The sequence below is a fragment of the Gossypium hirsutum genome, chromosome A09 (assembly GCF_007990345.1).
Source record: "Gossypium hirsutum isolate 1008001.06 chromosome A09, Gossypium_hirsutum_v2.1, whole genome shotgun sequence".
Taxonomy (NCBI): Eukaryota; Viridiplantae; Streptophyta; class Magnoliopsida; order Malvales; family Malvaceae; genus Gossypium; species Gossypium hirsutum.
In genome coordinates this window covers 74692656-74719473 of record NC_053432.1, presented here as the reverse complement: position 1 = coordinate 74719473, position 26818 = coordinate 74692656, and the positions used below count along the sequence as shown (strand labels likewise).

General features: G+C 29.8%; 1 protein-coding gene and 1 pseudogene across 1 annotated transcript; both read right to left on the bottom strand.

The window, feature by feature from the left end:
• Nucleotides 1–1456: 1456 nt before the first annotated feature.
• On the bottom strand, nt 1457–13697 carry LOC121206198 (4-coumarate--CoA ligase-like 7; annotated as a pseudogene).
• Nucleotides 13698–23663: 9966 nt separating this feature from the next.
• LOC121206197 (transcription factor RAX2) lies at nt 23664–25432 on the bottom strand. The gene is made up of 3 exons (XM_041076726.1): nt 24967–25432; nt 24738–24867; nt 23664–24606 (listed from the first exon to the last, which is right to left on the bottom strand). Exons 1-3 carry the CDS (start codon nt 25100–25102, stop codon nt 23844–23846), a joined length of 1029 nt encoding a protein of 342 aa, XP_040932660.1. The 5' UTR covers nt 25103–25432; the 3' UTR covers nt 23664–23843.
• Between the last annotated feature and the right edge of the window lie 1386 nt (nt 25433–26818).

Below are 26818 nucleotides of genomic sequence, written 5' to 3'. Positions count from 1 at the left end.
AAAATTTCCCATTCCATTTCTCACCATTAAACTATTATTAACTTAAGTTCAAAACAAAATCTAAAATTTAAATTTGTGATATCATATCAAAAAAATATTAAAACTAAAATGATTTTGATATTTAGAAATTACAAATCAAATTTGTCAATTAAGTTAAGGTCCCAGCAAAATTCCATATTTATGATAGTTTTTTAACTATGTTTTTAAATGGTTGTTTCTTTTTCTTCCTCCTCTTTTAAACTCCACCATAAGTGTAGATCTACAAAAACAATTCACTACTTCAACCTTCTTTTCACTGCTTGTCACCATCTTAACACCATATATCGTTGAGGGGAATGGAATAGCATTCTCTCCTTTTATTGAATGGTAAACCATTCATTTGTTTAATTGAACGTAGTACTTATTCAATGGAATAGTTATTACTTCCCTATTACTTGTTTTCCTGTAATAGCTATTCGTTGATATTACCAAAGAATGGTTGTTCCATACAACATTGAATAACAAAAAAAAATAATTAATTTCCAGATTAGTCCTTTAAAACTTGGACTTAGAAAATATAAAAATAAAATATTTAAAATATTTTAATATAATTTAATATAAAATATTTAATTTTAAAATATAATTTAATAAAAAATAACTTAATCATATTTTAATATAAATTAATATAAAAATAATTATATTAAAAATATTATTAAATTATATATTTTTATTTTTATTAATTTATTTTTAATAATAACTCTATTATAATTGAATAACAATAACATAATCTACTACTTAAAAAAACTTTTGCTAAGAGTACTCTGATCATTTTAGACTTTTTTCCTTATACTATTACAACATCATTTCATTCAACTAAACAGTTGAATTATTGATTTCAACTCTTATTTCATTACAGTTTCATTCCATTACAACGAATTAAACGTAGTGTAAATGTCTTAGGTTTTTGATATTTTTCACTTGCTCTTCTCTTTCATCTCAACACCTTTATAGCTAACATAATCGTATGAGAGAGTTTCTCTTTTTTGAAATTTGCTTGCAGAACAGATGATTTAATGGTTAAGCAGATGCTGGTTTGTAATTGAAAAGATTGAAAAGAGTTGATTTTTGTCATTGTTGTTGGACGTAATATAGCAAAAGGTCTGAATAGCCTCTATCATTGAATCTCTATTACACGAAGTGAGGGAATAAAGGCTAAACTCTAATTCCATTGAATCACCCATTCAAAGAACCAAATCATTAAACCATTGTAGAATTATAGAATAAATATAAAACGGAACCGAACAATGTCTTGCATTGGTATGAATACAATCATCACACTCAATCTTTTTGAGTACCTTGTATGAGGTAATATTACAGATTTGTTTTGTGATCTATGGGCAATCACGCTAATGGCTTTGGAGCTATTTGTGTAACCAGGAATTTTATTAAAAATATTGGCAATTAAGAATTGAGTATTTTATATCTTGGATCCAACTTTTGCAATGAGTTCTCTTCTCAAAATCTTTCCGGACACTAATCTTGGGATACTTTTTAAGAAAGTGACACTTCGCAATCTTTTATAATGTGCAACCTATGAACAAATTAAGATAAGATAGATTGTAATAAATAATCTTATTACAAGCCTAGCAAAATAATTTGAAACTTAAAGAGAGAGAAAACAAAATCAATTTCATACCTTACTTTTTACGAAAAGTTGAACATCTTTTTTTGTTAGTGAGTTGAACATCTTTTTTTGTTAGTGAGTTGTTTAATGCTCTAACAACATATGCAATTGGAATTCTCCTGCTTTAATATCAGGGAATCTAAATAATTAGAAGAAATAAAATAAAAGTTTAATTGATAATGCATTACTCGCTATTTGGGGCCTGAATTTGGCAGCTGCTCCCACAGTGCAGTCTGAATTTTTTTTTGTTCCAAGTTAATCTCTAAACTTGGTAATTATTCCCACATTAGGGCTTGGACTTTATTTTATCAAAGTTGCTCTTTAAACTTAGTAATTGTTCCCACATTAAGGTCTAAATTTTTTATCCAAGTTAGTCCTTGATCTTTTCTTAAAGATCCTAAAGTTCATACCTTACTGTGAGAATAGTTGCAAGTTTAAGGAGTAACTTGGATAAAAAAAAAGGTCCAGGCCCTAATTTGAAAAAAAAATTGCCTAGTTCAGGCCCTAATTTAGGAACAATTGTCAAGTTTTAAGGATTAGCTTAGATTAAAAAAAATTTCAAATCCCAATATGAAAGTAATTGAAAATTTTAGACTCTCAATAATGATTTAACCCTTACAAAAAATATAAAAAAGAAGCACGAAATCAAACTATACTTACACAATAACAACAGCATCAACAATGTCAGGATGAGAAAGAAGCAACCCTTCTAGTTCTGCCGGTGCCACCTAAGAAATAACTTTATAAATGTGTTTTTCTTAATAATCCTTATTGTTAGATTTAAATGACCCGAATCCTTATTTAAATAAAAGACAGTGGTAAAATAAAATAAAAGTAAAATCCATATAGAACTACACTTCTTTTATTTTATTTTAGAATAAGGCTTTTTAAACCTTATTAAACTTCATCTATTTTATATTGATTAGAATAAGGTGTTTCAGTCTTACTAGAATATTGCTTTACAAGCCTATAAATAGACATAGTCTATTCCTCTTGTAATCATTCGAATTTGACATAGTAAATTTTCTTCTCCTCTTCCTTGGTTTTTTCCTGAAAGGGTTTTCACGTAAAATCTGTGTGTTCTTTATTTTATTTTATTTTATTTTTTCAAATTAGTATCAGAGTTTCTGGGTAGTTCATCTTGATCACGGTAATGGCGTCTTTGAAGTATGAAATTCCGCTGTTAGATCGCAACACTAGATTTGTGTTGTGGCAGATTAAAATGCAAGTAGTTCTTACACAGATGGATCTAGAGGATGCCCTGCTAGGGATTGATAAGATGCCTTCGACATTAACAGATGAAGAGAAGAAGCGTTAAGATCGAAAGGCTTTAACACAATTACATCTGCATTTGTCCAACAAAATTTTGTAGGATGTGATGAAGGAGAAGACCGTCGTTGCATTATGGAAGAGGCTGGAACAAATATGTATGTCGAAAACTCTAACAAGCATATAAAGCAGCATCTTTATGCTCATCGTTTGGAGGAAGGTGGGTCTGTACACGAACACTTAACAGTGTTTAAAGAAATTCTCTCAAACTTGGAGGCTATGAAGGTTCAGTATGATAAGGAAAATCTAGGGTTGATTCTACTTTTTTCGTTGTCCCTATCTTATTCAACCTTTAGAGACACGATTTTATATAGCCGCGAGTCTCTCACAGTTGATAAGGTTTATGATTTTTTGACCTCGTATGATAAGATGAAGCATCTTGTGGTTAAAATCGACTCTCAGGGAGAGGGTTTCATTGTTCGTGGGAGACAAGATCGGAATGCTAATGATGATCGTGGAAGGACACAGGAACGGAATCCTCACGTTAAATCTAAGTATTCAAATAAAGGTAAAACTTGTAACTTCTGCAAAAAGAAAGGACACATTAAATCTGAGTGCTATAAGCTACAGAACAAGATTAAAAGGGAGGTTGCGAATCAATAGGGAAAACAACCAGAAAATTTCGGTGAGGCTGATGTTATAGAAGACTACAGCGATGGTGAACTTCTAGTTGCTTCTGTCAACAATTTTAAAATAAGCGATGAGTGGATACTTGATTCAGGTTGCACCTTCCACATGAGTCTTAATCGGCATTGATTTACAACTTACGAAATAGTGTCTAAAGGTGTTGTTTTGATGGAAAATAATGCTTCATGTAAAATCGCAGGTGTTGGAACAATTAAAGTTCAGATGTTTGATGGAGTTGTTAGAACACTTAGTGACGTACGAAATGTTCTAGAATTGAAGAGAAATTTAATTTCGTTGAGTACTCTTGATTCAAAAGGGTATAGATACACAACTAAAAGTGGAGTTTTAAAGATTTCCAAAAGTTCCCTTGTTGTGATGAAAGGGCAGAGAAAGACTACCAAGTTATATGTTTTACAGGGTTATACTGTTACTGGTGATGCAGCTGTCGCTGTTACTAGAGGAATCCATAACACGAAGGGAACGTTATTCATTCTGATCTATGGGGGCCATCCAGAGTGCCTTCGAGAGGTGGAGCTAATTATATGCTAACTTTTATTGATGATTTTTCTAAAAACGTTTGGGCGTTCTTCCTGAAGTAGAAAAGTGATGTGTTTTTCGCATTTAAGTCTTGGAAAATTATGATTGAAAAACAGATGGGAAAAAAATAAAATACCTCGGCACAGACAATGAATTAGAGTTCTGTTCTGATGAGTTTAATAGACTGTGCAGGTTAGAAGGGATCGTGAGACACTTGACAGTTCGTCATACTACACAGCAAAACGGCGTTGCAGAACGAATGAACAAAATGATCAAGGAGAAGGTTCGATGTATGTTGTCAAATGCCAACTTACCGAAGTCGTTTTGGGAAGAAACAATCTCTACTGCATATTTTTTAATCAACTGATCTCCATTAGTTGCCATTGAGAAAAAGACTCCACAAGAGGCATGGTCTGGTAATCTTGCTAATTATTCTAACTTAAAAATATTTGGGTATCCTGCGTATGCTCATGTTGATGGAAAATTGGAACCGAGATCCATTAAATGTGTTTTTCTTGGTTATAAAGACGGTGTAAAAGGGTATAAGTTATGGTGTCCTGAAAATAGAAAAGTTGTGATTAGCAGAGATGTCGTTTTGGATGAAACTGCTATGCTACCTAACTTATCTCTTAAAGACTCTTCCAATAAAGAAAATCAAAAGTAGGTGAAGCATCAGATTAATACAGAGTCGGCTCCTCAAGCCAGTACAAAAATTAAGAATAGAGTTGCTTCTTTACCACAATACTCTATTGCCAAAAATAGAACTAGAAGAGAAATTAAACCTCCAAAAAAGTATGCCAAGGCTGATCTAATTGCTTATGCTTTAAATGTGGCTAAAGATATAGATGCAAACCGAAAGCCATCTAATTATTTTGAGGTAGTTAGCTGTAAAGATTCAAAAAAGTGGATGTTTTCTATGTAAGAGGAGTAATCACTCCACAAAAATAGAACATGGGATCTTGTGAAACTTCCTAAAGGTAAAAAGGTTGTTCGTTGTAAATAGGTGTTTAAAAAAAAAGAAAGGACTCCAAGAGTTGAAGAACCCAGATATAAAACAAGGCTTGTTGCAAAGGGTTACAGTCAAATTCCAAGAGTGGACTTCACAGATGTGTTCTCCCAGTTGTGAAGCATAGTTCGATTCGAGATTTTCTTGGTATTGTGGCCACGCATGATTTGGAGCTTGAGCAGTTAGATGTAACAACTGTATTTTTGCATGGAGAACTTGATGAAGACATTTATATGCAACAACCAGAGGGTTTTACAGTCTCAGAAAAAGAGGATTATGTTTGCTTGCTGAAAAATTCCCTTTACGGTTTGAAACAGTCACCAAGATAATAGTACAAGAGGTTTGATTCCTTTATGACTTCTCATGATTTCAAAAGAAGTAGTTTTGACAGTTGTATTTACTTTAAGAAAAATAGTGATGGTTCTTTCGTATATCTACTTCTTTATGTTGATGATATGTTGATAGCAGCAAAAGATAAATAAGAGATAAGAAAGGTCAAAGCCCAACTAAGTGAAGAATTTGAGATGAAATATTTGGGACCAACAAAGAAGATACTTTGTATGGAGATTCTCAGAGATAGAAAAGCAAGTAAATTGTACCTAAGTCAGAAGGGGTATATTGAGAAAGTTCTTCGCAGGTTCAATATGCAGAGTGTTAATCCTGTTAGTACTCTTTTAGCAGTCGATTTCAGACTTTCATCAACTTTGTCTCCACAATCAGATGATGAGATTGAATGCATGTCACATGTTCCATACTCTAGTGTAGTGGGATCTCTCATGTATGCTATGGTTTGTTCACGTCCAGATTTATCATATGCAGTTAGTATAGTTAGAAGATACATGGCGAATCCCGGTAAAGAATACTAAAAAGCAATTTAATGGATTTTAAGATACTTACGATGTGTTACTGATGTCTGCTTACAGTTTGGAAGAACTAGAGATTGAGTCATTGGGTATGTTGATGCTGATTTTGCTGGAGACCTTGATAGAAGAAGATCACTCACAGGTTATGTCTTTACAATCGGAGGTTGTGCAATCAGTTGGAAAGTCACTTTGCAAATTACAGTCGCTTTGTCTACCACTGAAGCTGAGTACATGGCAATTACTGAGGCTTGTAAAGAAGTTATCCGATTGAAAGGACTCTTTTGTGAACTCAGTGAAGACATTCAAATCAGTACAGTATTTTGTGACAGTTAGAGTGCAATATTCCTTACAAAAGATCAAATGTTTCATGATAGAACAAAACACATTGATGTTCGGTATCATTTTGTTCGTGATATTATTGCTCGTGGTGATATTGTTGTGAGCAAAATTAGTACTCATGAAAATCCTACAGATATGATGTCTAAGTCACGTCCAGATTTATCATATGCAGTCAGTGCAGTTAGCAGATACGTGGCGAATGCTGGTAAAGAACACTGGAAAGCAGCTCAATGGATTTTAAGATACTTAAGAGGTGCTACTGATGTCTGTTTATAGTTTGGAAGAACTAGAGATGGAGTCATTGGGTATGTTGATGCTGATTTTGCTAGAGACCTTGATAGAAGAAGATCTCTTACAGGTTATGTCTTTACAATCAAAGGTTGTGCAATTAGTTGGAAAGCCACTTTGCAAATTACAGTCGCTTTATCTACCACTGAAGCTGAGTACATGCAATTACTGAGGCTTGAAAAGAAGTTATCCAATTGAAATGACTCTTTTGTGAATTCAATGAAGACATTCAAATCAGTACAATATTTTGTGACAGTTAGAGTGCAATATTCCTTACAAAAGATCAAATGTTTCATGAGAGAACAAAACACATTGATGTTCGGTATCATTTTGTTCGTGATATTATTGCTCGTGGTGATATTGTTGTGAGCAAAATTAGTACTCATGAAAATCCTGCATATATTATGTCTAAGTCACTTCTTATAACCAAGTTTGAGCATTGCTTAGACTTGGTCGGTGCCCATTGTTGAAGTTAAACCCTTAAGGCGTTTTATGGAAGAGGTGGACAACTTGTTGGTTGGGAGTTCGCGATGAAAAACTTGTTCATTGAGAATTCATGTCAATGTGGAGATTGTTAGAATTAAATGACCCAAATCCTTATTTAAATAAAATATAATGGTAAAATAAAATAAAAGTAAAATCCATATAGAACTACACTTCTTTTATTTTATTTTATTTTATTTTAGAATAAGATTTTTTAAATCTTATTAAACTCCATCTATTTTATATTGATTAGGATAAGGTGTTTCAATCTTACTAGAATATGGCTTTACAAGCCTATAAATAGACATAGTCTATTCCTCTTGTAATCCTTCGAATTCAACATAGTGAATTTTCTTCTTTTCTGCCCATGGTTTTTTCCCGAAAGGGTTTCCACGTTAAATTTGTGTATTCTTTATTTTATTTATTTTATTTTCTCACTTACAAATACATTTTTTTTCTAAGTCATCCAGATATTTTATTGAAAAAGAAAAAAAAATAAAGCTAGAGATGTTTGAAAACTTCACCTGTAAACCATAACATTTGATAAGCTCCTTTATTCAATCTATAACAAATAATTGTCCTTGTTTATCGAAATAACCTAGATCACCAGTGTAAACGGGCCAATTTGCCCGGGTCCACCAAAATACAAAATAAATAAAAATTAAACCCAATTAATAGTCCAAAGTCCAAAACTATTACAATAGCTCAAATAAACCTAGACCCGATACCCATTACAAGCCCAAACCTAAATTAAATCTAACCCAAATACAAGACCAAAAATTCAAATTATAACAGTCCAGTTTACAGTCCAATTACAAAAACTCATGGCCCAACTGCAAGAACAGGCCCGAAAAGCCCAAAATGTCAAGGTTTCAGAAACCCTAGCAGCCAAACCCCAACCCGCAGCAGCCCCAGCCTCCGCACCCTCCAGCAGCCACGCCCGCGCCTCTGTACGCCAGCACAGCCTCCGTACTCGCACCACGCACACTCCGTACCAGCGAAGAAACAGACAAACCACAACAGCAAATACGAAAAAGAGAAATTGTATTTTTTATTTTGATTTTTCGAGATTTCGGCTATAAAGCCAAAAGAAATGTATTTTCCTTTTTTTTTGACACATGCACATACAGCAAAGAAATAGAAAAAAGTAGAGATCACAAATCAAGAAGTGATTTTCAAGTCTGTTTATTCTTTTGTTTCTCTCCTCATTTTCTTGCGATTGTAGCATAAAAAGAAAGAAATATTTGTAACGACACCGATGAACACCCAAGTATCTCGAAAATAAGGAGATTCGAGCGAGGGTCGAACGTTTTTCTTTGAATTTTCGCCTGGTTTTTTGAAAGAGTGAAATACGATTTGAAGATTTTTTAAAAAAAAAAAAAGAAAGGGAAAGAAGTGACTTACCAGATCTCCATGGTTACGACCTCCGTCGACAGAGTCTGTGGTTCGCGCCGTCGGCCATCGGACTGATGGTGGTCTGGCGGCTGCATGCTGAACCAAACCCTAATGAAAAGGGTTAAGGGTTTTGTTTTGTTTTGAAAAGGGGGGGCTAAACGAGTGGTTGTGTTTCGGAAGAGGAATAAATGAAAATGGGGGGGTTTAAGGACTGTGTCAAAAATGGCACCGTTTTAAGAAGGCAAGACCCGCGCGTTGACCTGCTTAGCAGGCCGGATCCGCGTGCCTTTGCTTAAATTGGGAAATATGCACGCGTGGTCCCTCTCCTGCGCGCTGATTCTGATTCTGGCCCTATTCATACTTTCTTTGTTTTTAAATGGCACCTGGAATTAAGACATCGCATCAATTCAGTCCGCTCTCAAGCCCTGCGTTTTATTGCTAGGATTATTTCCAGCTTTAGTCCCTTGGCATTTACGCGCATTATGCGTTAGTCCTTAGTCCAATTTCAAGAATTTGCGCATCGTCCCCATTCATTTTAAATCTATTTTAATTAGGTTTTATTTGTACAAGGGTTTTGAAGTTTGTTTTATCATGTTATTTGCATGACACTCTGCATGATATCTCATTTAAATGTTTTTGTGTATATTTATACATATGTTATTTCGGTGGAATTTTCTATTTTAAATACTTATTGTTTTAAAATTTACTTAATGCTCTTATGTATATGTAAAGTTATTTTAGGAGCTTTGTTTTTATGTTTGCAAATTATTATTTTGACACTCTTCTTTAGATTATATTATCCTAATATTTTATATAGTATCTTATTTAAGTGCTTTTATGTACAATGGTGTATATATAATTTATAGGTTAATTTAATTTTGTATGCATTATTAATTTCATGCTATTTTTATAAATAATTATTCTTAAATCAGTTTATGTGTATATACGTTTTGTAAACCTATTATGTGTATTTCCTAGAATTATATTTTATAATGCGTTCTTGCTATCCTTTTATATTTTATATACTATTAAATTTTCTTTTATCGTATGTATTTTAACAAATGTCTTCCTTGTATATTATTTGACTCAAAAATATTCATTCTATAACGCTTATTTAAATAATTACATACATATATCTCTAGTTTTTTTTAAAAAATATATATATTCACCAGTTCATATATTATACGTCGCGTGTTTATCGTTATTTTAAATTTGTCTTATACCATAGTCTTTCTTATTATCATTTTATTTTAGATACTTTGTATTGATTGTAATGTACTAGGCTATGTATGTTATTGTGGCACATTATTTTCGTTTTTGTGTTACTATATCAATTATTTTTCATGCATGATTGAAATTGGGTTATATTTTTAAGCTAGTATATTTAATTGTTTGTTAGTTGATTAAATAAATTATATTATCTTCATTCATTCATTGTTGTACTTTATGCATACGTATATTATCCCATATCATTATTTTCCACTTGGTTTACGAAACGTGGTTTTATAAGGTTCAAATCTTCAAGATTAATTTTGTTTTATTTCAAGTAAAATTAATGCGTTTTAAGCTAGTTTCATAATTATTTATTAAAGAATTTTTCTTAAAAACAAAGGCGATATTCGATGTTTGGCAATTCGGGGAATCGTGCCCTATCGTGATGGGCTGCAATTTTTCTTTTGTTCAAAACAACCGAATATTCCTTTGGGATTTCACCCGCATCTTTAAAAATTCTTCAAAACAAAGGTAATGTTCGATGTTTGGCAATTCGGGGAATCGTGCCCTATCGTGCTGGGTTGCGATTTCCTGTTTGTTCAAAATAATTGAATATTCCCTTAGAATTTCACTCATGTTCTTTAAATTTTAAAATAAGGCAATGTCCGATGTTTAGAAATTCGAGGAATCGTGCCCTACTGTGCTAGGTTTCGATTTTTTTCGTTGGACTAAATAATTGGGCATCCTTTTGCGGTTTTCAACATATAAATTTTTGGAAGTCGAAATTTATCGCATTTTCGAGGGTATAAAAGATCGTGTCCTATCGTGCTGGATGTGATGCTGTATTCCTTTGAAACAAGAGAATTTTGACGACCAACTTGGGCTATTCAAATGTTTATAAAAGGAACCACATTTCAAAAAATATTTTCAAATCTTAGACATAAGGACAGTATTTAATCGATTTGGTACCAATTTTGGGCGTAGTGAGGGTGCTAATCCTTCCTCATGTGTAACCGACTCCCGAACCCATTTTCTCATATTTTCATAAGACCAAAATTGTTGTTTTAGTGAAAATAAATATTTTACTAAAATAACCAAATTTCTAGGTTATCCGATTACACCTAAATAAAAGATTGGTGGCGACTCCATTTTCGTTTTTAAAGTCAATCGCCGTTTTTCTTTTTTTAAAACGAAAAAGATGGTTTCGACAACCAGTATGCAGCCACCCTTGTTAATCGATACCTACTTTTGTAGCCTCTGGATTGTTAAAATAACCTACAATAAAAATCCACAAATAATGTTGTCAAATTACCTTCATTTATATGTATTAAAGGAAAACCAATTCGTAATTATCATCCATCTTTTATGACACACTCAACAAATACAAAAAATTGATGAAGAAAAGAAAATTTGATGGTTTGATTTCTTTAGGTACAGCCTTCTACTAATGAAATCAAATTAGTTGGTCCCGAAAGACTAGGAATACACTAGGTTGATATAAGAATCCTAACAATTTCAGATTATTCAAACATCTTTGTCATGGTTTGTAACTATAATGTTGTTAGATGAAAGGACGATAAATATTCATGTATGTCTTGTAATTAAAGTAGTTAACATATTTATTTCAATTTGGATAACGTGAGAAGAAGAAAAAAAGTGCAAGCTGACTACTGTAATAATGTTGGATAGAAGGACAATGATTGAATTTCTTGTAACAAAAGTTATAAGCAAAGTAGCAAACAATTATTCATGATGCCATTATAGCGTCCCATCTGGTTAAAGATCAGGAGACATAATAACTATAAGTGCTGAAGTTGGAATATTAGTCCATTCGTTCAAAAAACAAAGTTGGAATGTCAAACTTGTCTCAGAAAGTAATAGTATGAACCAACTGGATTGAGCCATGGTTCATTGTAAAGCTTATTTGCTTAGTGTAATAGTGGGCCCTCGAAAGCATATTTCTCCCATCTGATCTGGAGGAAGGGGGTCCGTTGTTGTTACACTAACAATTTTGGATTTAATTAGAGGCATTAGAGTTCCAGTTGATCCTGAGAAAGGAGGGCCTTCCTTAGGATTCTCCATTGAAATATTCCCGCAAGCTTCTGTCATACCATATGCCTGCACCATGCATGTTTTCATTTAAAATCATGATTAGCTCAGGCGCCTCATTTTACAATTTAATAACCCACTTAATTCTATTATGCAACCAAAAACTATACTACAAAATTGTCAAATGCTAAAGAAATATCAATGTCAATTTATGAAGCGAATTGGACTGTGTGTGTAGCTATAGGACTTATTTATGAATATCTCCCTTTCACACTACTCCATTCGATTTCAAGAGGCAATAAAACAGAATGTGCTACTTAAAATTTATATATATACACACGGGATGAATGTTTAAGGTTTTTAGAATTGGATGATCGATCGGGCTATCTAGTTCGATTAAATAAACTATTAAAAATTCAAGAAAATATACAATATTTTAAAAAAAATCCTATGCAACTAATTAGTTCAATATTTTTTATATCGATCCATATCAGTTCTCAAGAAAATTAGTATAATGCCTTTCTCCGGACTAATACCTCAATCGGTTCTTGGATCAACTGGTCTGACCAGTCGATCTGGTTTAATTCCAACAACAATATTAGTGGCAAATCCTAGTATTAGATTTTGGGGTCTAATTAAAATTTTTAAAAATTTTAGAGGGTTTAATAAGAATTTCAAAAAATGGGAATCTAATTAAAATTTTTAAAAAATTGGGGCTTATTGACAATTTTTTAAAAAAAATGGGGGGCTTAATTGAAAATTTAAAAAAAACTGAAAGGCATATTTAGAATTTTTAAAATTTTTAGGATGTGAGCATGTTATATGTGTCATAAATCTATTAAACGGTTTTAATGAGTATGATTGTGAAAATTACCTGAAAATTTTGAACATGGGGCAAAATGTGGGCACATGTCTCGATCAAATCTCTGCTCAGTGGGGCTGCACTAGAGATAATTTGCTTCAACGATGATAAATCATACTTATTGTTCATCATCTGTCATTGCTTTGCCAAAGAAACCATAACCGGAGGCACAACGAACATATGCGTGACCTTGTACTTCTCGATGGCACCCAACGTACACTTTGACCAGCCCAAACTTGGCCATCGAAACCAATAAATTTCCTCTTCTCAATTGTGCCAACGTTAAGACCGATTGACCGAACCAAACCCATGAAACATTGGCAAGAAACACAAACATACACTCCTTCCTTCCATGTACCTGTCTTGATCGGCAGTGAAATTTTAGGTCGAAGCGATGAAATTTTTATGTGTCAGCATCACCCCTTTACTGGTTCCGGTTGTTCCAGATGAGTACATCAATGCCGCCACATCGTTCTGCTGTACATCGTTATTCGAATTCAAAAAATGGTCAGCGTAGTTTTTTATAATATCCGAGTAAAAAGAGAATTTTGGAATAGCTGATGATAAGTTGGGGGAGCTTGATGATTGTAAGAAAACCAATGGAACATTGAACTGGCTAACTTTGCTATAAAGCTGAGGGATTGTGATGATAAGCTAGGGATTGGAATCTTTGACTTGTTTGGATATCTCGGTGAAAGTGAATGAAGGGTTGGCAGTGGTGGCAATGGCACCAAGAGAGACGATAGCAAGGAAAGAAATGGGGAAACGTATTGAGTTGGGGGCAAAGATAAGGACGACATCATGTTTAGCAACGTGAAATTGGTGGCGTAATGCATAAGCAAGAGATGAAACATGAGCTTTGAGTTGGAGAAAGGTTAGGGTTTCGTTTGAATTAGAATTGAGGAGAGCGGTGTGATGAGGGATGGAGGAAGTGGATTGGAATATAAAGGAGGTGAGTGAGAGGTCAGGGCTTGTTGGGAGCTTGATAGGGGGCCTGGTGGAAGTGTAGGTTTGGGTTTTTGGATTGAATGAAGAAACTGCCATTGGTGGGGGTGACTTGTTGCTTAAGGAGATAGGAATGGATGCTTGGTTTTGCAGTTTTGGATTATTAAGTTTGTTTTGTTTGGTTGCATTTATGGTTCAAAAATGCACATTTGTTGGCATTTGGTCTTCGTCTCGGGTAATCATTTATTAATGTTGATGTTAAATGATCTGGTTTTAAAAAGTCAACTCCTCATATTTCTGTTACTGCGGAATATTAAGGGAAGTGGCAGGGTCTTAGGCACTGTACTGGTGTTCTCTTTGGATAATAAATGGTTAGTGGAAAAACTCTACATCAATGTAAATGTTGTTACCACTTTTAACTTTGATATGTTTTTCTTTCCTTTTAATTTAGGGTTCGTTGTTGGGTTTATATATATATATTTTTGAAAGCGGGCTTTATAAATTTTAAATATATTATATATAATATAAATATAAATTGAATAATTATAGAAAGTAAATATATTATTAATTATGTTATTATATAAGATTTATTTTTATATGAAAATCTAATAAATGCATAAAAAATTTATTATGATAAAGCTAATTTTAATTATCATTTGATATAAAATAAAAATATTATTTCAATAATGTTTATTTATTATTGTAAAAAATTAATGTACATTTTATTATTTAATATACATCTATTTTTAACTATTTGTTATACTACAAATACATTTTATACGAATGTCTCTCATATTTAAGCACTTTAATATTTTTTAACTATCATTTAATATTAATATAAATAATATTTTATTATTTTTTTTAATTTATTATATATACACTTATTTTAATGCTTTTGATGGTTATTTTTTACTTCCGTCTCATCGTTGTCAATACGGTGTAATTCAAATACACATCACAATACTCAATCTCACTGCTATAGTAACTAATCTCATCATCAATGTTGTTTTTAATTTTATCAGAATCAATCTTAACGTCCGTCCAAAGAAAGTCTGACTCCTGTAGAGTCAACAATATATGAGAGACTTTATTAGATAGGATAAGAAAAGTTCTTTAATAAATTTTGATGTGATATGAGGGCAATCCACCCGATATCTTAAGTGAGGTGGTTAGGTATAACAATTACCCCAATCAAGTGAGAAATGATAAAGTGGCATTCCTCAAACGATGCTTTTTGGCGACATTTTAGAGGAAATGTAATGTGCTGTCATTTGTGAACTAAAAGATGAACTCTCTCAATGTTGAATTTAAAAAGGTGAAATGAGAGTGATGAGGCCTAAAATGGAAAGAGCAAACCTAAAGAATTGCTTAAGGCATAATCGTATTTTATGTTATTTTGCTTTATTGCCTCTATTGGGTTGTTTTTATTGCCTCTAAGTTCAGGATGTCTTGCTTATCTCTGTTTTTTTTTTTTTTGGTTGGTGTTAAATATTACTGTAGTGTTGATAAAAAAATTATTGGTAAGGGAGAGAGAAAGGAAAAAGGTAGGAAAAAATATAATGGGCTTGAGTGCACCATGTAATACTCTTTATTCGGCTTGATAATGGTCCTAATTAAGTAACTGTACATTCGATGTCTATATATATCTCTGGCAAACTTATCGTAAATGATACCTAATTATAATTAATCAATTCATACTTCTCTTGCCATGCTTCAAAAGCTCGAAGTAATAAAAACATACACACCTAATATGCATATCTAAAACTAGACTTGTTTATGATCCAGGTTATCCATCTAGATTTAAAGGCCCATCCCAAAAAGATAGTTGACGTTAATAGGTTAGAAGTGTCTCAAGAATAATGAAATATTAAAATAATGTCTAAAAATTATTTTAATTATTGATGAGGTAATTTTATAATATTTATTCATCACACATTTATTTAATTTATCATATATATTATAATAAATTTATTTTAAACTCATCCTTACTCACTTTCTTCTATCATTTCATTGTCAACTATGAAAGTTTCATTATATAATTGTATGTTCTTATTATTTTTAATTTTACTTTATGTTATTTTTCTAATTACGATTATGATTATAATTATATTTCTAAAAAAATCTCTAATTTACAATAATAAATTTTTATTATTTAATATTATAATATTATAATTGTTTAACTAATTTACAACTTCAAAGTAATGGATTGCATTGGTAATCTAATGTTGATTGAAGATGATGACAAGGATGATATATCGAATAAGAAAATTAAGCTCAAATATGATCACGAGAATAATAGATTAAAGCATAAGAATAAGATAGAAAACCTAAACATATTCATATAATAGTAATAGTATTTATTTTTAAATTAGTTTTATTTAAATTTTTTGGAAGTTGGATTTTTTAGTTTGTTTAAATATATTTTTATTTCAATTATTTTTAGGAAGTTGAAGTTTTTTTAATTTGTTTTTAATTTATTTTTTTATGATACAACTAATTGGTTTAATATTAATAGATGTTTCACTTAAAAAATAAACTATTATGAAATTGGATATATTATGATAATCTCATCCCAATTAGATAAGTTGATTTTGAACAAGATTCATCAACTTTAATTTAATTATATTTAATGAATAACATTATTATTTGGTTTTATATTAGGAAAATATTTCAAATATAAAATGCTAAAAATTAATTTTAAATATTCAAACTAAAAATATTGAAAATAATGTTTTAACATTAAATTAAAAAATTAGAAGTTAATATGATCATTTTAATGTATTGGTGTAAGTATATGAATTAATTCAACCTTTAATCTAAATTCTCAAAATATTTTTTTAAAATAAATTAAATTTAATCTTTAAGATACTTATATAATTTTTCTTGATATAGTTATTCTTTTACCTTTATTTAAAGTCACACTGTTCAAGTAATCCATCCACAAAAACACTTTCATTATAATTTAAACTATTTAATTTAATCAATAAAAAATATTTTTAATTATTTCTTATTTAAATCAAGATTAATTCTATTATCAAACAACAATAACAAAAAAAAAGGCATACACAAAAATGCAGTATATAAAGAGGTATTACTACAAGAAAGACACATATGAATAATTTATTTGATAGCTTAAAATAGCTTTATTATTTAATATACTAATAATCTCATTAATTAATTTACGTTAATTTTGTAGATATAACAAAAAAAAATTAGAGAATAAAAAGCATAGATCTGCAATATGTCAATCTCTTAAAAGTTGTACATGTATACATTTTAATATTGTACAATTATTTAAATTATGATTTGAAATTCTTCTTTTTTTTAATAATATATATTTTTAATTGTTTTTAATAATGGTAATGAAAAATATTCGGTACATTATCAGTAAAACTTTTAGATTTCACAAACAATATTAAGGGATTAACAATAGACTGTCCATGGCCCTCTTGAAAGTGGGAGGGTTTGGGTAAAAATATAAGCCTAAAAAATGAGTTTAGGCAAAAAAAAAATAAGGCACGTTTAGAAAATGAGTCAAGTCTTGTGTAAGGCTTTTTTTTTGCCTGGGCCCAACCCGAATAAGCCCAAATATGAAAACAAAAAAAAGACCCTGCTATTTTTACCTTTTTTTAAAATTATTTTCTTGTTATTTTTTTACTATTTTGCTATCATTTCATAATTATGTTACTATTATTTTGTTGCTATTATTTGAATATTGTATAACTTTTGTTTTATTGTTAATTTTGTTACTATTTTTTACATTTGCTTGTTAAGCTACATTTAATTTAGTATTATTTAAGTATATATATATTTCTTAATTTATTTTCAATTTGTTGAGAAACATTTATTTTAATGTTTTTTATTATTTTTATATATTATATTTATTTTAAAAATTATATAAAAATAATATTAAAAAGTTAATATGGGTGGGTCGGGCTTGGGTAAAATTTTAGGCTCATTTTTTGGGTCAAGCCCAAGCCTAGCAAACGAGCCTAAATTTTTTGTTGAGTCTAGCCTGGCCCACCCCATGAACACCTCTAATTAACAAGTATCTTATAAGAGTATAGTAAAGTATTTAAAAAATAACTATTTTAAAAAAGAGAGATACATGACCATTTTTTAAAGTTTCTTATGGAATAAAAAAAATACATTATCAGTGTACCAAATATGAACTCAATGATTATTTATATTAATTATATGGAATAAAAACATTTTATTAAATAATAAAAATATAAACGCATATCACGTTTCATAAAAAAAACTACTTCTAATAAAATGTTTTAATTTTATATAAAATATATTAATCATATTTGATTAAATAAAAATAATATTTGTAAATTTTATTAAAAATATTATCTAAATCTTACTAATTAGTAGTATTAATATATTATAAATTTTTAATTAATAATCTAAATCTAAAATGTCGTTATATATATTATAATCTCCCCAACTTGACCTAGACGTTAGGCTCGAATTCTAGAGATTATATCAATCACTGAAATGACTTAGCAGAATTATCAAAAAAATTTTAAATAGTTATTTTAAAACATTGATTTAATTTAAAAGAAAATTTAGTTTAGATGTCGACTTATTATTCCTTAACGTTATTATTATCTAACAGCGGAAAAGATAGTATTTACTTATGTTTTTTATTAAAAACTGGGATTCATGCATACTCAATTATTAATAATAATTTAGTAACCTAACTAAAAATTAAGATTAAATGTCATGTAGAATTAAGCACACCTAAGTCCTAAATCCAATGCCATGGTTTAAAATAAAAATATCACAATCTTGATTAATAAAATAAGTCTAAAGATTAAACCTTAATAAATTGAAAGGAAAATAGATTGTAATGAGACCCTCCGGATGTCGTGTCTGCATCCTAACCTAGTGAGTTATTTAAAAGGACGAAAATTTAAGGGGGTGAGCTTTGATGCTCTGTGTGAGTCCATTTACAATAAAATCAATGCAACAGATATTAGAACACATTAATTAACATTGCATAAAATAATCACAGATAGCAGTTCAATTTAAAGTATCGAATTTTCAAGTGCAACCATCATTGATATGTCAGAACTCACAATAACAGTTTTTAGAATTAACCAAATTATCATATTTGCCCACAGTCATCATATTCATGCACATATATCCATATATATTCACGCTTATCTATCAAAACATAATTTTCAGATTTGTATGCACATGATTTGAATGATGCCATATAGATTCGGCTTTATGTAGCAGTTGGCATTTCTCTCTGATGAGAAACTATCATCTTTTGCACATGAAATATCTGAAGAACATGTTGACGAGCTACGGGAAAAGGTTCAATCTCAGGAGATCAAGAGTGAAAAACTGAAATTGGAACAAGGGCAACTTTCAAAAGAGAACAGTGGGTTATGTATCCAAAATAAAAAATTGGCTGAAGAAGCTTCATATGCAAAAGAATTGACATCAGTAGTTGCTGTTGGTGTTAAGAATTTAGTTGGTGAGATGATTAGACTTTTCAGTGTAAAATGCAAAGTTTGAAAATGAATTATTGGTCGCAAGAAGATCTGTTAACCAAACCATAAATGGTGTTAATCACAAGTATAGTGACAACACAAGACCTTGGAGGAGGGGGTGGCAATTAGTCACTCCCATGACTTTTCTGGTGATGATTTTGAATTGTGAAATTTTGATTTAGATGATCTAAAGATGGAATTATAGGCTAGGAAACAATTGGAGGTAGCTCTTGAAGCTACCCTAGCCGAGAAGAAAATCATATAAGACGATTACTGAAAAAATTAAAGAAACAGTTTATTGTAGATCAGATGATCAGATAATAGATATTTTTACTAAATCTTTCTATGTTAGTTAATTTGATTTTTGTAGGAATAAATTTGATATCTACAGTACTTGAGTCAAGAGGAGAATTTTAGTGTCCCAAGAACTACAAAAATTTTTATCATTAATATGAATAAGTCCTAGGGAGATCAATTAACTTATTAGTAGGAGTAGAAAATTCAAAATTGATTGAATTTATTAGTTGAGACATGTACATAAAAACTATGTTCCATCCTTATTTTGTATGCTTCTATTAGTTGTCTGTTAAATCTAACATAATTTTCATTTGCACCGATAATTTTTTGCATAGTCAATGAACTTGAAGCTGTATTGCAAAAATAAATAATTTAATTATATATTAAATTTTGTGAATGGAATAAAATAATCCTTGCTTTAATTTATAATAAAATAGAGGTTGAAGTTTGATGCTCGCTCACTAGCAAACATACAAAAGCAAATAATGAATCACCTAAAATATATTATTTGTTGAATCGAAAATTTTGCGCAAGATATATTAAAACCTCATGGATCATTTAGGTGCCATTGCCACACCTTTTGACATTTTTTTACACACCACTACAAACAAACATTCCTACAAACTCTTCCCGGCCCCCATATATATTTTAAAAACCCAAATTATTAATCTTGAAATAAACAATGGCTATGGCTGACAAAACCCATTAAATCTAAACCTAATTGAGAGAAGAAATTTAAAAAGAAAAAAAAAAGAAGGTGAAAAAGGTCAATGGATTCATCTTTTCAGTAATATATATTTTGCTTTGGAGAAGAATAAAATATAAACAACTAAACCCATTAGCCAATATAATTTGATAAACCCTAAGGCATCGTTATCCTCATCATATCATATGATATTCAAGCTCTTTATTTGAAACATTGAGGGTGCGTTTGGTTCGCTGTATTGGATTAGAGGTGTATTGGGATTAGACCTCATGGATTAGAGGTGTATTGATTACCCCCAATTCATTTTTTTATTTGATCATGTTGGATTTGTTTATCATTTTCTCTCACTTTCAAAAATCAAACTAATTTTTATTTGGCCTCTTCATATTGCACCAACCCTAATTAATTGGGGGTAATCAATAATTGAAACCTGCCTCACACGTGTCATGCTGCTGATTATCAACCAATTTAAAATTTTAAAAAATTTCGACATCATGTTTGCTAACTACGAAATGATAAATGTGATGGAACAAAATCATTTCCACAATTATAATTCTCCATGAAATTGTTGATGTCTTTTTATGGATGTAAAATTGATCAGCTACCCGTTCAGGAATGAGGGATATCGATTTTAAAATTTTGAGTTTTCAGACATATTTTTATAAGGATAAAGTCAGAAAATATTTTTAGAGGTCAGAATTAAATTATAATTTTTATGATAGTTAAAAATATAATTTGATTATTTTAATAGTTTATATAAATATAATTTTTAAAAAATTAAATTAAATTTTGATATTTTTAAGGGATTAAAGTATAATTTTATTTTTATTAATTTAAAATTTTAAAATTTTTAAAGAATTTAAATGAAAAATTTTCCATTTTAGAGAGCTTGCCCCTACCAGCGACTAGTTACGCCCTAATACTCAGTAATTCAGATTTTAAATTTTAAAAATAATATAAATGGAATGATGATGTACATAAAAAGAAACATAGCATATATGCATGATTATTTTTAAAAATTCGTAGTTTTGTTGAGTGCCTATCTATTATTGAAATTTTGAATTTTTTAAGAAAACTTTGAAATTTTAAAGAAATAATTGAATTCAACAAATCCATGCTTTTTTACTTCACCCAATTCTATAATTATATTAAAATAATATATGCACTTAATTTATTATAATTAAATTTGTATAGTAGGTACTTGAATTTCAAAATTTAAATTTAAATTTTATAAATAGACAAAACCAAAAAAAATAAAAGGAATAAGCTTTAAATTGCGGATAATATTCAGATTCTGATATTTAAATTACTCTTCATATTGTGGATGCTGATTTCGATCTGAATTTATTGATTTTGTATAAATATTTCCAAAATTACTTGAACCCATAACCTTTTATATGGATTAAGCTTTAACTATTAACACTTGTCTTAAATATTAATTAAAATTAATATATGATATATAAAAACATAATAAAATATTTTTTAAAATTAAATGTAATAATTAATAATAAAATTAAATATAATAATTTATTTATTAGAAAAAGGTAACCTCTTTTAACATATTAATTTTTAAAAATCTCATTTAGCTTCACTTGAGCCAACCAAATAATGAGATAGGAATATCAAAATACCTAAATTTAAAAATTCAATTAATATTTATTTAATATTATAGTATTATTTAATAATGTTGGATAAATTATATTTAGTACATATTATATTTCAAAAAAAGTATGCATATGCGGTTAACTAGTTATAATATATTAATTGTTATATATAAGTAAGTTATGATTGTATAATAATTATATTATTATAATATTATAATATGCATTTTATTAATAGTGATATGCAGCTTAAACCTTAAATGTGTAGTTAATTTTATAGTAGATTATAAAATATACAATTAATATTATATAATTAAGGTATGTTATTAATGATATGATTCTTATATATAATTATGTTATTATAACGTACATTTTTATATTAATGATATGTAAGCTTAAACCCTAAACATAAAACTAACTTCATGATAGATTATAATATATACACTTACCATTATATAATTAAGATAGATTAATAATAATATGTAAACAATTTTGATATTGTAATGTACATTTTTATTTTTGGTAGATTAATAGTACTTAAACCCTAAACGTGTAACTAACTTTATAATAGATTATAATGTATACAATTAGCATGACTAAGTAATTAAGCTATTTTGAATTGTTATGGAACTTTTATTTTTATTTTTGGAATTATTATCCTTAAAGTGTTAGGTATATTTGTCTTGTTTTGATATTATTATGTTTAATTTGTTTGGATTGTTATTCAACTATTTTATTTATTGTTAATTATGAATGAATTTTATTTAAAATTAATTTTTTTGTTTGATTTTATATTATTTTACTGATTTAGATTCAATTTTTTTGTAGATTCAAATATTCGACATATAATTGAGAATTTTTAAATTTGGAATATTTTACAGATTGTTATGTTGTTTGGAATTCTTATGTTTAAGTTATTAGGTATATTTAAATTGTTGTGAAATTATTATATTTAATTTGTTTGGATTATTATTTAATCACTTTTGTTAATTTGTATTTATATATTATTAATTATAATTAAATTTTATTTAAAATTAATTTTTTTGGTTTCATTTTATATTATTTTACAGATCCAAATTTAAATTTTTGCATATTCGGATATCCGACATATGATTGTAAAATGTGAAATTTATATTTTTTTACAGATTCAGGTATCCGACGAATAATAATATTTATTTCGAATTTGGATAATAATACTTAGATAATTTAAGAATTCAAAATTTTAAACTTTGCAAATTCAAATTCGGATAATTTAAAAATTATAATTATCCGACCGGTTGCAATTCCTCAACATTAAATTAAATACATGGACACTCAAAATAGATGTTAAACAATTAGTAACATATCTCACTGTAAAAAAATCATATTTTTTTCAAATATATATTATATTAAAATTCAATTAGTTTATTCATGAGTAATAAATAGAATGTAAATTTAAAATTTAAAATTTATATTTCCGCATACCAGTGATTGTTGGATGTATGCAAGTGGGTGTAAAGGAAGTGTGAGGTAAGGCCAAACCTCCTGCATGTAAGAAGTCAAGTCGTAGTGCATCCAATGGAGACCAAGTATAGAAAAGAAAATTTTCTTAAATCATTATTTTTTCAAACACCATGCACTAAATTTACAAATTGGGGTGTAGCCTGTCATATAATAGTACGTGTAACATCCTATTTTAACTTATTTTAGGCAAAAAGATATAGTAATTTAATATATAAAATTGACAGACTTTTTCTTCATTTTGAGAAGACTAAGATAAGGATTAACATCAAGTCATTTTTAGAACATGAGGGATAATATCCACAAAGATTCAAAGTCCCCAACCATTGGGATTGACTAGCTTCAAAGTTAATCAATGCATAATCATTAAAAATGAAATTAAAACTTGGATTAAAGAACTGGTTTTGCTTACTTTTTAAGTTTGGTCCTTGAAAATATGATGGCTTCTCTCTAGTTTCCATGAAATTTAATGTTTTATTTCTGAATATTGCAGTCAAAATCTATGGCCACTAGCAAATTACATCATTTCCCAAAAAGACACCCAAAAAAAAATACCTAAATCTGTAAAATCTTGAGCCCATTCCCTCCCCCCTTATCCTTCAAATCCATGTGATTTTACACGGTCAAAGTCAGATCAATAGTACAAAAGATTTTCATCTTCTTTGTTTTCATAAAAAATAAAGCTGTTACAACTACTAGTCGTACTTATTAGCTGCTTAATTCCCTCAATCCCATAATCTAAAGGTGTTTCAGTTTCATCCAACAATCCATTTGATGACTTATGATGATCAGACCATCCATCAGTACCATGATCCCCATTTAATGCCATCATCAGCTTCTGGCTTCCATCAGCAGCTTCACTGTAGAAATTATTATAACTGTACATCCCAAATTGTTGATGATCACCATCATATAATGTACCATTGCTATTCTCTAATTCTTTGTTGTGGCTGATTTGGTTGCTGCAACTCCCATCAGAAGAACTACAACTAGTTTCCCCCCCAAACATTTGGACACCATTATCATGCAGTTGATAATGCTGGATTTGACCCAAAAAACTCTCCTGCGGTTGAAGAACTGATGCAGCATTTACACAAGAAGCACTGCTGTTTGAGAAACTTGAGGAATATGATGCTTCAAAGCATGAAAAAGATCTAGCTGGTGTGTGGTAGGTGTTGTTGCTGCAATTGTAGAGTAATGGCGATGATGAGGATGGGGATGGGGATGAAGGGGAAGATGATTGTAGAAGAGATGAAAAGCTAGCATGGGGAATCTGATGAGGTTTCCTTTGAGATTGGGGAACCATGCCAAAGAGTTTCTTCTTTAGCTTCGTGTTCCAGTAGTTCTTGATATCATTATCAGTCCTGCCTGGCAACTGAGCTGCTATAATTGACCACCTGTTGCAGCTCATGATGAGTTAAGTTCCATTAGAACACTTGAGAAACTAAAAACGGCATGCATGGAAAAAAAATGGGAGAAATTTTATCTAAAAGTAGCAAATTTTATCTAAAAAATGGGTGCTTAATACCTGCTACCAATGCTTGCAAAGAGAGTGCAGATTATCCTATCTTCATCGTCAGAGAACTCTCCATGTTTAATATTAGGCCTGAGATAGTTAAGCCATCTCAATCTGCAACTTTTCCCACATCTCTTAAGGCCTAAAAAAAAAAAAGATAAAAAAAACAACAGCTACAGAAAAGACTTTTTAATTTAGAGGTTGATAATATAGGATCAGTTAGAGTTGCTTAAAAGCTCACCAGCTTTTTGTGGGAGAGCAATCCAGTTCCCTCCAGTTCCATGTTTCTGTATATACTCTTTCAGCTTAGCATCTTCTTCAGGTGACCAAGGTCCTTTCTTCACATTAGCCTTGTCACAACAAGGAGCCCTTACCATGATCTTTGGGTATTGGAAAACCAGACCAACAAAGTTTGTTTCAAAAACTGTGGGGGTGAAAGGTGATGGTGGCTACTTAAGTTTTTCCCCGAAACATAGACTTTGTGCAAATTGGTTTTGGGACACTGATCGAGATATTAATATAGAGAGAAAAAATAAAAAATAAAAAACACAAGTCAAAAGACAGGGCTTGTAATTCCAATCATCTTGTTTATTGATTAGCTGAGCTGAGAGAAGCTTCCATCATAAATTAGTATTACTCGAGGCAAACGTGACACCGTTCCCCTAACAGGCCTTGTCTCTTCTTTCTTTGCTCACTCAAAAGAATCCAAAGTCCGCTAAATTTTATTCCGGATTTTAAAATGGGTAGTGGATACTATTATTATTATTATTATTATTTTATATGGAGGATAATTATTTGTTGTATTTTTTAATTTCAAATAGTTAGCTCTATTTAATTCATATTTAAATGAGATACATAGTAATTAAAAATTTTCACTTAATACACCACACAATAATTTTTATATAAATATATTTATTTTAAAAAAAATTATGTTTATATTGTTATTCGAATACATATTATAAAAAAAAATGAAAATGAAAATTATTATTATCATTTTTTCAAACGTCGGCACCCAATTAATTTTCATCCGTAAAATAATCATAGATTAATTTAATATATGCGTACCTTTCAAATTCATAGACTTGAGTAATTATTATTTTTATTTCTTTTGCAGTTAATCAGATTGGACCTCTCTATATTAAAGTATAATACTATATAATTTATTCATAAAAATCATCCAATACGATTTGTATAACTAAAAACAAATGATCCCAAAGTTAAATTTCAAGATCACGTTTGGTATTAGATATTATACATATACAATAGGTCTTCACATGTAACTTTCTTCCTATTGCATGCTTTTCATATACCATGATAAACTAAACTTAATCCTTTTGAAGAGATAATTCGGTGTGCATATATATATATATATATATATATATGATGTTTGAGAGTAGGTTCGAATGCGAGAGATTTAAGCACAAATACTCGTATCATAGATTCAAATAACTCTCATATGTATCCACATAATATACATAATGTCATCATATACATCTAAATTACTACAAAATGAGACTTTTCTTCTCCTTCTTTTTATAATTCAAGATTAGATTTTGTTGAATTCTCTCATTAGAACATTTAACTATTATAGAAATTCGACGACATATAGTCTCATACATCGCAAAGGTTAGCCTCATAATCTTGTTCTCACCAAAAGATCAACATGTCTCACCTAACATCACGTTACACTAAGTGAGCTCGTACAATCTGCTAAAGGTATATTAGGAAGGGTTCTTGATGACACTCGCCAATCCATCAAATCCAAATTTAACAAGCACCTCATCTAATCCTTTCAAGTTGGCTCTAACAATGCCCTGAACTAATATCCTACATCTTATCACAACATTCCCATTATAAAGTACCTCATAAGTAAAAAAAATAAAAGAAAAAAGTTCACAAACATAATCAACACAACCAAAATTCATTCCTAAACTCTCTAATAAAGTCGCAAATTTTAACAAATTTTTATATCATCCATAATAGTTGTGTCGATTTTTGCATCTCTATCAATGTCAACAACCTCCCTTACACCAATAAATACTTTATGTAACTTTAGTATTGTAAGAGACTTAATTTACTCGTAATAAAACTTA